The sequence below is a fragment of the Heterodontus francisci genome, chromosome 27, assembly GCF_036365525.1.
Source record: "Heterodontus francisci isolate sHetFra1 chromosome 27, sHetFra1.hap1, whole genome shotgun sequence".
NCBI lineage: Eukaryota > Metazoa > Chordata > Chondrichthyes > Heterodontiformes > Heterodontidae > Heterodontus > Heterodontus francisci.
Window position 1 is genome coordinate 6,226,530 of NC_090397.1, and position 13,526 is coordinate 6,240,055.

Genomic DNA, 13,526 nt, shown 5'->3' on the forward strand with positions numbered 1-13,526 from the left:
GGAGAAGGATTGACAGTACAGAATGAGGGTACAGTGTTAATACACATGGAGATATTATTGGAGAAGGATTGACAGTACAGGGTGAGGGGTACAGTGTTATTACACATGGAGATATTATTGGAGAAGGATTGACAGTACAGAATGAGGGGTACAGTGTTAATACACATGGAGATATTATTGGAGAAGGATTGACAGTACAGAATGAGGGGTACAGTGTTAATACACATGGAGATATTATTGGAGAAGGATTGACAGTACAGAATGAGGGGTACAGTGTTAATACACATGGAGATATTATTGGAGAAGGATTGACAGTACAGAATGAGGGGTACAGTGTTATTACACATGGAGATATTATTGGAGAAGGATTGACAGTACAGAGTGAGGGTGCAGTGTTATTACACATGGAGATATTATTGGAGAAGGATTGACAGTACAGAATGAGGGTACAGTGTTATTACACATGGAGATATTATTGGAGAAGGATTGACAGTACAGAATGAGAGGTACAGTGTTAATACACATGGAGATATTATTGGAGAAGGATTGACAGTACAGAATGAGGGGTACAGTGTTAATACACATGGAGATATTATTGGAGAAGGATTGACAGTACAGAATGAGGGGTACAGTGTTAATACACATGGAGATATTATTGGAGAAGGATTGACAGTACAGAGTGAGGGGTACAGTGTTATTACACATGGAGATATTATTGGAGAAGGATTGACAATACAGAGTGAGAGGTACAGTGTTATTACACATGGAGATATTATTGGAGAAGGATTGACAATACAGAGTGAGAGGTACAGAGTTATTACACACAGAGATATTATTGGAGAAGGATTGACAACACAGAGTGAGGGTGCAGTGTTATTAGACACGGAGATTTTTTTGGAGAAGGATTGACAATACAGAGTGAGGGTGCAGTGTCATTACACATGGAGATATTATTGGAGAAGGATTGACAATACAGAGTGAGGGGTACAGTGTTATTTCACATGGAGATATTATTGGAGAAGGATTGACAATACAGAGTGAGGGGTACAGTTTTATTTCACATGGAGATATTATTGGAGAAGGATTGACAGTACAGAGTGAGGGGTACAGTGTTGATACACATGGAGATATTATTGGAGAAGGATTGACAATACAGAGTGAGGGGTACAGAGTTATTACACACGGAGATATTATTGGAGAAGGATTGACAATACAGAGTGAGGGGTACAGTGTTATTACACATGGAGATATTATTGGAGAAGGATTGACAATACAGAGTGAGAGGTACAGTGTTGATACACATGGAGATATTATTGGAGAAGGATTGACAATACAGAGTGAGGGGTACAGAGTTATTACACACGGAGATATTATTGGAGAAGGATTGACAATACAGAGTGAGGGTGCAGTGTTATTACACATGGAGATATTATTGGAGAAGGATTGACAATACAGAGTGAGGGGTACAGTGTTATTTCACATGGAGATATTATTGGAGAAGGATTGACAATACAGAGTGAGGGGTCCAGTGTTAATACACATGGAGATATTATTGGAGAAGGATTGACAGTACAGAGTGAGGGGTACAGTGTTATTACACATGGAGATATTATTGGAGAAGGATTGACAATACAGAGTGAGGGGTACAGTGTTATTTCACATGGAGATATTATTGGAGAAGGATTGACAATACAGAGTGAGGGGTCCAGTGTTAATACACATGGAGATATTATTGGAGGATTGACAGTACAGAGTGAGGGGTACAGTGTTATTACACATGGAGATATTATTGGAGAAGGATTGACAATACAGAATGAGGGGTACAGTGTTAATACACATGGAGATAACATTGGACTAGGATTGACAGTACAGAGTGAGGGGTCCAGTGTTATTACACATGGAGATATTATTGGAGAAGGATTGACACTGCTGAGTGAGGGGTACAGTGTTAATACACTTGGAGATATTATTGGACCAAGATTGACAGTACAGAGTGAGGGGTACAGTGTTAATACACATGGAGATATTATTGGACTAGGATTGACAATACAGAGTGAGGGGTACAGTGTTAATACACATGGAGATATTATTGGACTAGGATTGACAATACAGAGTGAGGGGTACAGTGTTAATACACATGGAGATATTATTGGACTAGGATTGACAGTACAGAGTGAGGGGTACAGTGTTAATACACTTGGAGATATTATTGGACTAGGATTGACAGTACAGAGTGAGGGGTACAGTGTTAATACGCATGGAGATATTATTGGAGAAGGATTGACAGTACAGAATGAGGGGTACAGTGTTACTACGCATGGCGACATTATTGGAGAAGGATTGTTACATTTACAAGGCTTTTTATTTACAATGGAGTCTATAATATCACAGAAAATTCAGAGATCTCAACAGGAGAACCTTCTCTCCAGACCGCAGGAATACCAATGAGAGGAAGCTGGCCTTCAATTGTACAGAGCACTGGTTAGACCCCACTTGAAGTATTGCCGTCCATTCTGGGCACTTCACCTCAGTAAGGATATTTTGGGAGGGGTTGCAGCATAGACTCACTAGAATGATACCAGGGCTAATAGTGTTAAATTATGGGGACAAGTTATATAGTCTAGGCTTGTATTCCTTTGGGCTTTAAAGAACATGGGCTTTAAAATGATTGAAGGATTTGTTAGAGTGAATAGAGAGAAACTATTTCCTCTGGTCAGAGTCCAGAACAAGGGGATATAATCTTAAAATTAGAGCTAGCCCATTCAGGGCTGATGTCAGGAAGCATTTCTTCATGCAAAGGGTAGTGGAAATCTGGAACTCTCTCCTCTGAAAAGCTGTGGGTGCTGGGGGACAGCTGAAAAGTTCAAAACTGAGTTTGATGGATGTTTGTTGGGTCAGGGTATTAAGGATTGTGGAACCATCTCAGGTAAATGGAGCTGATTTAATTGGATGGTGGAACAGGCTCGAGGGGCTGAATGGCCTCCCTCTGTTCCTATGTTCCTGGAACATGGTTATGTGAGGCATGTGGTAAACAATGTCTGTCATGTATTGACCTGCACAGTCGTCGGAGCACCCATCTACCGGGGACTGATGTTGCAGTGATGGCACCATCATCTGGAGGGACCCACACAAAATAAACTCTTGCCTATTAGAGAATCTAGATTTAGTGCAAAGATGATCTACAATCCAGGCTGCTATGAGGCATTTAAACCCACAGTCCTGATCTTGGTATTATCACTGAAGAGCCTCACCTTTTCAGGTTTAGTGTATATATTTTGAATAACCCAATATGCACAATTACAAACTCTGGTACTGATAAGATTGCTCACTGTCATTTCACCACACTGCAATACAATTAGCAGGCAATCTGGAATTAGATTGTGTGAGAATATTAGGCACAATGTAATGCCCTCAGAACGGCAGTTTGAATTTAGATGATTTTGAACAGTCACAGTTCCCTCCAATAAAATGTTTTCATTTGTGTTTCTTTTAAAGGAATAAAATGTGGTTCATCAGAAATAAAGCTAACATAATAAAAATATAAGATGAGGAAAGCATTAGTGTTCATCTTAATATCTTAAAATTATGTTGAATCTTTGCAGATTAGACTCTAATAATAAAACAGGTCCATCACTGTGATATTGTTTCAGTGTCACACAGCATGACGTGAGTAATTAAAAAAAAAATCTAATCCAACCTAGAAATCCCAGGTTGATAAATTTTACATCTCATTTCAATTTGTATTTTCTTTTTGGAAGAACATTAAACTACTTCTTGCACTAGAGGAAGGAGATTACTTCGCATTTTTTTTTTGCTTTTAGGTCTAATTTTTCAATGGTAACATTTTTATTGATGTCTTCACTTTTGTAAAAGTTTCTGCTGCGTCTAACATGTGCTAACTCACAATCGTGAGAAATCTCAGGCTCCAAGTTGCTTCAAGTAATCGTGTCTTCAAACGCGAGTTAGTGGAACAAACAACGGGAGATTCAGTTGTCCCACATTGCTAGCAGGAAGGAACGAGGAGTACGGAATCATGGTTATGATATCCAACCCTCATTCCTCACAGCCTGGAGCATCAGAATTAGTCCCGCATTTTTTAATTAAACTGATGACTAGATAGAGGACCTATATAAAGCTTTTGTCTATTTGAAATGGGCATGAAGTACAGGACCAACTAGATGGAAGTGTTCATTGGAATGCAAAGGATTCAGCTGGTGTGTGTTGCCGGGTTCGTTGTCATGGGGAGTTGTGTTGTAGAAATAGCGTCATGTCTCGGGGCAAGAAACCCCTGGCGGTTTTATTTATGGGCCTGAACCAGATGAAAACCTAGTGACATTTTAACAACATCACTTTCTATGACAACACAAGCAAGAACACAAATCGCACCCAGCTGGAGGTTTGGCATTCCAGAGAATGTTTCCTTCAAGACTGAATTCAAAGCATTGTACATGGCAGGTGATGTCACAGTCCCTTATCAATTGCAGTTAATCATTTCCTTTCCCTTGTCTAAGTAACACAATTTGAATAAAACCGAGACTCTCACCAAGACAAGGGGTTGGGTCTGATCCTTTCAAAAATTATTTATAGATTTGAAAGATCAAATGGCTGATGCATTCTTGGAAACTCCCATTATTTCATACTGCTTATTGTCTTTCTGGGTTTTGTTTTCTCAGTTTCCATGCACTTATAGTCACATCGAAGTAGTACACTGCGTTCTTTGAATGGCTAACTTTAATGTGAATTGGACCTAAAAAAAACAATTGTGTGTGTGGTAATGGACCAGGACAGCTTGCAGCATTAAATTGGAAAGTACAATTCTGTTTTTTTTTAAATGAAGGTGGTGATGGGCTGCCTTCTTGAACCACTGCAGTCCATGTGGGGTAGGTACGCCCACAGTGCTGTTAGGAAGGGAGTTCCAGGATTTTGACCCAGCGACAGTGAAGGAACAGCAATATAGTTCCAGGTCCTGATGGTGAGTAACTTGGAGGGGAACTTTCAGATGGTGGTGTTCCCATGCATTTGCTGCCCTTGTCCTTCTAGGTGGTAGAGGTCGCGGGTTTGGAAGGCGCTGTCGAAGGAACCTCAGCGAGTTGCTGCAGTGCATCTTGTATATGGTACACATGCAGCCATTTGCATCAGTGGTAGAGGAAGTGAATGTTTATGGATGGGGTGCCTATCAAGTGGGCTGCTTTGTCCTGGAGAGTGTTGAGCTTCTTGAGTGTTGTAAGAGTTGCACCCATCCAGGAAAATGGAGAGTATTCCACCACTCTCTGAAACAAGACAGCCTACAGAATGCCAACCCAATCAAAAGGAGCATATGATTGGCAGTATCAAATATTTCAGACATTGTCGTGATTGCAAACACAAACAATCATTTTTTGTCATAACAGATGCTCAATAAAGACTGCAGAGCAGAATGGAGTAAAAGTTAGACCAGAATGTGAGTTTAAATGTAAAAGCAAACCATATGGGACTGATTTTCATCTCCTGCCTGCCCTGATTTAAGGTTGGGGAAGCTGGGAGAATCCGTGCACTGGGCACACACTGGTTTTGGTCCCCAGGGTAGATCGGGCCTGGACCGGATGCCTGGAGCCCCTCTCTGCAATGTATATAAAATAGGGTTGGAGAAAAGCCCCCACATTCTGGCCCAGGTATGTGCAGGATGCTGTGACTCCAGCACATGCGATGAAACCTGCTCTTCATGTTAGTTATTCTTTTCTCTGGCACTTCCATTAGTCTTTGCACCAGCTATTATTTCTTTATTTCGTCCTGCCCTCCTATTATTGGCACCAGTGAGTTTGTCCCAGGTGGCATGTTTGGAGGAAGAGGAGATGTTTGCGGAGGGACATCGTGCAAGTCCGGCTACCCGAGAGGTGCTCTCGGCCCTACCACCCACACCCGAACACCTGCAGAGAGGGGGAGATCACTGTTGGTGGTGGTTTCTCTCCCCAGGGACAGATATACCAGCTGACCCCTGGGGGCATTGCAATGAGCTGTGAATGCTTGTTCCACTAACCTGCCGGAAAGTTCTTCAGAAACTTCCCAATCCCAGCATGTTATGCTTTACAGTGTTTGAAAGGTGGTGTGCCACGTTGACCAGGAGCCAGCCATGCCTGTTTAGCCAGACTTGCAGCTAGGGTTATCTGCCCATATGACACAAATGGCCCTCTGCGCCTATGAAAGTGATTCTTTCATAAAACACCTTTTGCAATTCTTTGGTACCCTGCTGAGATCATTCAGCTTCTTTCTGCTCTGGTTGGCAGTCCTGGAGGTGTGAGAGTCGGTATTCTGTGCCAGTTTCACCTCTTTCCTGACGGCAGGAATAAGATTCCTGCTGGATTGTTGGCCTGGACACCCAGGAGTCTCCTGATTTTCTCTCAGAAGACTTGGGGATCCAAGTCAGAAACGTGTTTTTTTCTTCCTCTCTGGCTTGGTGCCGTGCCTTTCAGCTTGCTCAGCGGAGATGATTCTGGTGTAGACATACTCTTGAAAAGTATGGTGCTAAGACTGAGGCAGTGAAGTTATCTGAGACTGAAGACTGATCGCTATCCTACTCCTTCTTTCTTTGATCGTCTCCCAGCCTGTTGCTGAAGTGTAGAGGCTGAATTGACTTCTTCAAGGCTGCACTTTTATTTCCATGTACATCAGTAAATTACATCGATTTTACATGGAATATACGTCAAGCCATGAATCGAATGGATATACAAATGAGCTGATCCAGGAAAATCTGGTGTCAACACCTCTCCAAACCCATAGTAGGTGAAAATCGTGGGTGCAACTCGACACCCGGAAATTCACACCCCTCTCAAACATGACAGCACAAAACAAGAATCATACTCTGCCAAGGTACATGGGGAAGAGCTCATCTTTTTGAGCTGATTAAGCATGCAGCGAGACCAAAATAGAATACCCTGTTCAAGAGGAATGACAAGGATTATGCCATGAACTGACAGCAGAAATGGTCTTTGTCTTGATGGAATTTCATGTTTTACCTGTTACTTGAAGAAACTTTCACACTCGGACACTATAGGGGGCAGAGAGAAAGGGGCATAGAGAGAGAGGGAGAGAAAGACAGAGAGGGAGAGAGAGAGGTGGGGGGAAAGGGAGACTGAGAGAGAGGGAAAGGGGGAGAGAGAGAGAGACAGAGAGAGAGGGAAAGGGGGAGAGAGAGAGAGAGAGAAAGAAAGGGGGACAGCGAGAGGGAGAGAGAGAGAAAGGAAGGGGGACAGAGAGAGAGAGAGACAGACAGACAGACAGAAAGAAAAAGGGACACCGAGAGAAAGCGCGAGAGAGAAAGGGGGACCAAGAGAGAAAGAGAAAGAAAGGGGGACAGAGAGATAGAGAGGGGAGCAGAGACTGAGAAAGGGGGACAGAGAGAGAGGGGTGGAGGCAGTGAGAGAGAGAAAGGGGAACAGAGAGCGAGAGAAAGGGGGACAGAGGGGGCAGAGAGAGTGTGGGAAAGGGGGACAGAGAGACAGAGAGGGGGAATGTTTCGCTTGTCAGACAGGAGACCTCCACCGACCCAAAAAGCCGGTGGCGATCCTGCCTCTGCTGGGCCTGGAGATCCAGACCTGATTTTACACTCCTTAGGTCCTTAACTGGTCTTAGGCAGGACTTCCACCTCATTGAGGCAGGAAGTCATGCCTAATGGAACTGCCGGCAGCTTAGTCCCAGCAGCGCCACCAGGAGTGGTGGCCACTGCTGGGACTACACCCAGATTCAAGATGAAGAGGAAGTACGGTCTCGGAAGAGATATGAGTTTGTGGGGCCTTGCTGGGGGTGATCGGTCGGGCCAAGTGAGGCAAGGGGGGGGGGTCAATTGGGGAGGCGGTGGGGGGCATCGGGGGCAGCTCTGTGTCAGGCACAGGGTACCCAATCAGGAGGCCACCACCACCCCCCCACAACCCCCAAGGCCGTCAGAAGGCCTCCTACATCTATCAGACAGCTTTTCTCAGACCTGGGCCACCTACCTGCCAATGGTAAAATCCCCGTGGCGGTGGGCGGAGGCCCTTAAGAAGCCGTTAATTGGCCACTGAAGGGCCTTGTTTGGCCTGGGGCGGGTGGGCCATTTCTCGCTGCTGCCGCCCCACATAAAATGATGCCGGAGATGGGAGCAGGTCGGGAAGGACCCCACTGAGCCTCCCACCATTTTATGCCCCCACCCCCAACTCTCTCTTTAGGGGGGGCATAAAATCCCAGCAAGAGTGTGAGAGGGGGACAGAGAGAGAGAGAGATGGCAGAGAAAGGTGGGGGGGGGAGGGGGAGACAGACAGTGAGAGGGGGACAGAGAGAGAGAGAGATGGCAGAGGAAGATGGGGGGGGAGGGGGAGACAGAGAGTGAGAGGGGGACAGAGAGAGAGAGAGAGAGAGAGAGAGAGAGAGATCACTCCTGACAGAATGACATCTATCCAGAATACTCCGCATTGCTACAAGTATGTGGGCAAACATTGACTGCTCGTGCAAGCAAATAAATACCAGGTATCTCACTAAATCAATGTCCAACATAGTGACCAGAAAGTAAATCAATAAATTAGTCTTCTCATTTAAAGCTTCTTCACAAAAATGCACCTTTGTTGTTGTTTTGATTAATAGTAAGATAAATATTAATGCCTTTATCTTTCCAAAATTGTCTCAACAGCCCCCCATGTAAGATTAAAACTGGAATGTGTCCCCCCCCCCCCATGCAAAAAGGTTGGACAACCCTGATCTAGAAGAACAAGGGCAGGAGACGCAGGGGAACATCACCACCTGCAAGCTCCCTTCCAAGTCACACACCATCCTGACTTGGAAATATATCGCCATTCCTTCATCGTTGCTGGATCAAAATCCAGGAACTCTCTCCCTAACAGCACCATAGGAATGCTTTCACCACATGACTGCAGCAGTTTAATAGGAAGGCTCACCAGCACCTTCTCAAGAGTAACTAGGGATGGACAATAAATGCTGACCCTGCCAGTGACGCCGACATCCCAAAAATGAACTAAAACAAATCCCACAGCTTAATGCTGTGGTCCTGCTTTCTATTCTCTATACATTGATCTGTATTGTTCAATAATATTAAAAATGCTCCTTGACAGATAGTCACAAATCATAATCAATGGTGTTTGAAAGAAATAAATCAGAATGTGCATTTATTTAGTGCCTTTCACGATCTTAGGATATACAAAGTGGTTTACAGCCAATGAAGTGTGGTCACTGTTGTAATGTAGGAAATGTAGCAACAAATGTGTGCAAAGCAAGATCCCACAAAGAGCAATGTGTTAATGACCAGATATTCATTTTTTTTAGCTATGTTGATTGAGGGGTAAATATTGGCCAGGACAACAGGGAGAACTCGACCTTCTGATTATAACACAGGAATTGATCCAATATCAATAAAAACATTTTCTGAAAGTAAAGAACTGCACTGATTCCATGGATAAGAAGCAGACTTAGTTTAAGGTGCCTCCCATTACTTTCAAACCCTTACTATAATGTCATACCCGAAACTGTGCACTATATTCCAGCTGCCTGCATAAAACCTTGTACAAGTCGAACGTTACTTTCTCACTTCGGTATTCTACAGGCTGGGTTTCTCTTAACCTGCCCCAGAGGGTCAGGTCAAACCTTCCACATGCCCAGTGTGCAGGGCAAGCTTGTGACCATAGGGAGTCTACAACTGCCCCCAGGTCAGTGCAGGTGATGCTGCAGTGGAACCAGCACAACTGCACCTGAAGAGTTTGCAGGGCACCAGCTGAGGCCTAAAACCAATACTTTTGGGGGCCTGTGAGGAGGGAAGGCCACCCACTACTGAGCAGTCATTTACAGCAAGAAAATCAAGGAAATCAGGGGACAAGCCAGACCCCATCTCCCTTCCACATAGTAGGCAGTGAAGGGGAAGCCAGCAGGGCTCACTGCTGCAAACTCTTTGCCAGGCGGCACTGCAGTGCTAGGCCACGCTGCTTGTTTTTCCTATTGCTTCAGGATAGTGAAGGAAAATCCAGATCTATGTCTCCAAATACAAAACCAAGCACTTTGTTTGCACTTTTTAACTGCTTGTGATACATAAAGAGGAGTAGGCCATCCAACCCTTCAGGTATGTTTCACCATTCAGTTCAATCATGGTAGGTCAATACCTCAACTCCATTTACCCACATTGTAGTCCCATATCCTTTGACACTCTGACTCAACAAAAATCTTATCAATCTTGATCTTGAAAATTTCAGTTGATCCCAACCATCCAAAGCCTTCTGGGTTGAAAATTCCAGAGTTCCAGTCCACTGTGTGTGAGGAAGTGCTTCCTGATTTCACAGCTATATGGTCTAGCTCTAATATGAGATTGTGTCCTCTTGTTCTGGATTCTTTGACTAGAGGAAATAGTTTCTATCTGCCCTGTTGAATACTTTTAACATGTTTGTTTTTAAACACTTTGATTAGATCACTTCTCAATCTTCTAAACTCAAGGGAATACAAGCCAGGTCTATGCAACCTGTCCTCAAAATTTAACCCTTTTAGCCCTGGCATCGTTCTGGTGAATCTACGCTGCACCCCCTCCAAGGCCACTATAGCCTTCTTGAGGTGCGAGGCCCAGGACTGAATGCAGTTACTCCAGGTGGATCTAACTAAGGCTCTGTACAGCTGTAACATAACTTCCTCCTCTTTGTATTCCAGCCCCCTTGAGATAAAGGCCAATATTCCATTAGTCTTTATGATTACTCTTTGTACTTGTCCACTTGCTTTTAGTGATTTATGTACCTGAACACCCAAATCTCTTTGCTTTTCCACAATTCTTAATCTCTCACTACTAGAAAATATTCCAATTTATATTTTTTGGATCAAAGTAAAGGATTTCACCTCTAATGACCTGTGTACCAGCACAAGTTCCATGCTCCACTACACCATTTATATACTTTGACCTCTACATGCCTCCAAAATGTATTCATAATTCTTCTGCACAATTTTGCTCAACAGTCCCTTGCCTTTAAAATTATCTGCCTACCTTTTGGCTCATCACACTCCAGTGACGTGGTTTAATCCCTGGGGTGCAGAGAGCATTGATCAGAGGCATATGGATTTTGAACTTTTCCAGCTTAGTTTTGATTGTAGTGGCAACTTTCAAAGGTCCGTGTAAATCTGGGTGATTGAAAACCTTTGTTAGCTTGTAGCTGATCCTCCATAAACTCTGCACCTGATGGGAAAATTTTACAGAAGGAAAGTTTGATTCTGTTTTTTAAATGGCTAGATGCACAAGACTAACTGATTAATTTGCAGACTATAATTTTGATGCTTCCAGTCAGCTAAAGGTGTGACCGGAATTAATCTCATTGCAATGCAGACCATTATCTGTTCAGATGCCGTTTAATCTTAGGTGTGCTCTCATGGAAACTTTTGCTTTTGACTTAAAACTGCTTTAAAGTTGGCAGCATTTTTTATTAAAAGACCTACCTACATATTTTATACATTTATATCTTAAAATATGCAAAAAAAATTGTTACACAATGGAATTACGGTCTGAGCAAAATTTTGCTTTCCTAGAGGTTGAGAGAAATCTTATTCATTTCTAACCTCCTGTTCCACCTCTTCAGCATTGACTTGTAGCAAGGGACCATTCATCCACTTGTCATAGTGCAGGTTAAACTGGACAGCAATTTTCCACAGCTTCTCAAAGGGCTCCTTGGCGTTGATAATATTCTGGATTTGGTGGTAAGGGCTAATGTGTCCTGTCTCCAGCAGAACTTCTTCATGGTTGATCAAGGCTTTCTGAATAAAGATAAGAGAAAACTGTCAGACTGTGACCAGCCGAAGGTGACCTCCCCTGACACAATGGCAAGTGACATGGCCAAGCTGAAATGCACCATTACACAAAACATGTGCTAGTGACACAGATACTGGTTGGACTAAAATGGAATTATCTATTGGATATTATTTCTAAGAAAGGTATAGCCAATGGAATTTGTCAAATATAAATCAAGATTTATAAAGGATGTGTTTCTGGTAGCTCTAGTATATTTAATCAAAGAAGGACTTTCTATCTCCATCCTGTACTTTAAAGAGTTCTCATCATCTCACTCCTGTTACTTGCTTGTTCTTCTAATTCTAACGTCAAAATAGTGAAGCGTATCTGCTGTGTGACTTCCTGATATTTGTCACAGTAACGTACAGTTATATTTTTGTTCAACACAATTTATGGGAACTGCTCAGAGAATGCATGCTGAGGTCATTACAATGCTTAATAAATAGAATGCAATATATTTAAGGATAGAGTGTGCACAAAACTACACAGACTTAATGCAATCTAGCTTCTTCCACAACAGCCTGGTTTCCAGAAGATCTATGAAGGGTTGACTAAAAGTGTCGAATTTCCTAAACAGTAACCTGACAAAGAGCTGAGTTAATGTTGGTCATAAAGAGTCATTTACAACACAGGAGGAGGCCATTCGGCCCATCATGTCCACACTGGCTCTCCACGGAGCTCTGCAGTCAGTCCCACTACCTGGCTCGTTCCCTGTAGCCCTGCAAGTGTATTTCTCTCAGGTGGCTATCCAACATCCTCTTGAAGTCGTTGATCATCTCCGCTTCCACCAGCCTGGTGGGCAGCGAGTTCCAGGTCATTGCCACCCACTGTGTAAAAAAGGTGCTTCCTCATATTCCCTCCATCTTTTTCTCTAAATTTTCCATCTGTGTCCCCTAGTCCTTGTGCCATTTGTTAATGGGAATAGTTTTTCCTTGCCTAATTTATTTAAATTGTGGGCTCACCTCCTCTGTAAATTCCTCTAGTCTTCTGTTGATGTCTTCCAGTTTCTCCATGTACTGCTGCGCTTCAGACATGTGATCCTTCCTCTGAAATTTCTTCGCCAAGGCTGCAGTTTCTGCAATCCGCTTTGTAAAATCGTTCTGCCAGTGGACCAGTTTGGAAACTGCCACATCATGCTCTCGTTGTAATCGCATTTCACTAACATGAGGATGGGGGGAAAGAAATAATTTTTTTTTAAGCATGAAAATGACTCTCAGGAGTGTTTGCAATTAAAGTGGACTTCCTCATTCCATTTCAGCTTTTAATCAACAACAACTTATATAGCGCCTTTAATGGTAGTAAACCATCCCAAGGAAATTCACAGTAGCGATTATCATAAAAATTGGAGACTGAGACACGTAAGGAAATGTTAGAACAGATGAACTAAACCTTGGTCAAAGACGTAGGTTTTAAGGAAAGTCATAAAGAGGAGAGAGAGGTGGAGAGGTTTACAGAGGGAATTCCAAAGTTTAGGGCCCAGGCAGCTGAAGGCGCGGCCGCCAATCGTTAATCTCCCTAACAAAAGATCAATCTAACTTTCATCCTTAATATATTTAATGTAGATCCAGCCACAAACATTACTACATTACTTTTATATGAAAGTCTCACTTTTAGCATGGATTAGTCTGTGGTGCCAATAATTTATTAAAATTATTAATTTCACAAACTATTAGCACCGTTTTTCTTTATATCTCTTGGGATAACCCTCAGAAGATACCACCCCTTTTTGCTTGAATAGGGCTTTAAGACTCAG

General features: G+C 43.0%; 1 protein-coding gene across 1 annotated transcript in view; it reads right to left on the bottom strand.

Annotated features, from left to right (window-relative positions):
* The window catches only part of LOC137384869 (dynein axonemal heavy chain 3-like), a 613,990-nt gene extending 602,141 nt beyond the window's left edge, over positions 1–11,849 (bottom strand). The window contains exons 1-3 of the mRNA XM_068059481.1: positions 11,841–11,849; positions 11,545–11,739; positions 10,979–11,167 (exon numbers count right to left, since the gene is read on the bottom strand). Of these exons, the coding sequence (XP_067915582.1) occupies positions 10,979–11,167; positions 11,545–11,739; positions 11,841–11,849 (393 nt within the window). The remainder of the gene's footprint in view (positions 1–10,978; positions 11,168–11,544; positions 11,740–11,840) is intronic.
* Positions 11,850–13,526: the final 1,677 nt, after the last annotated feature.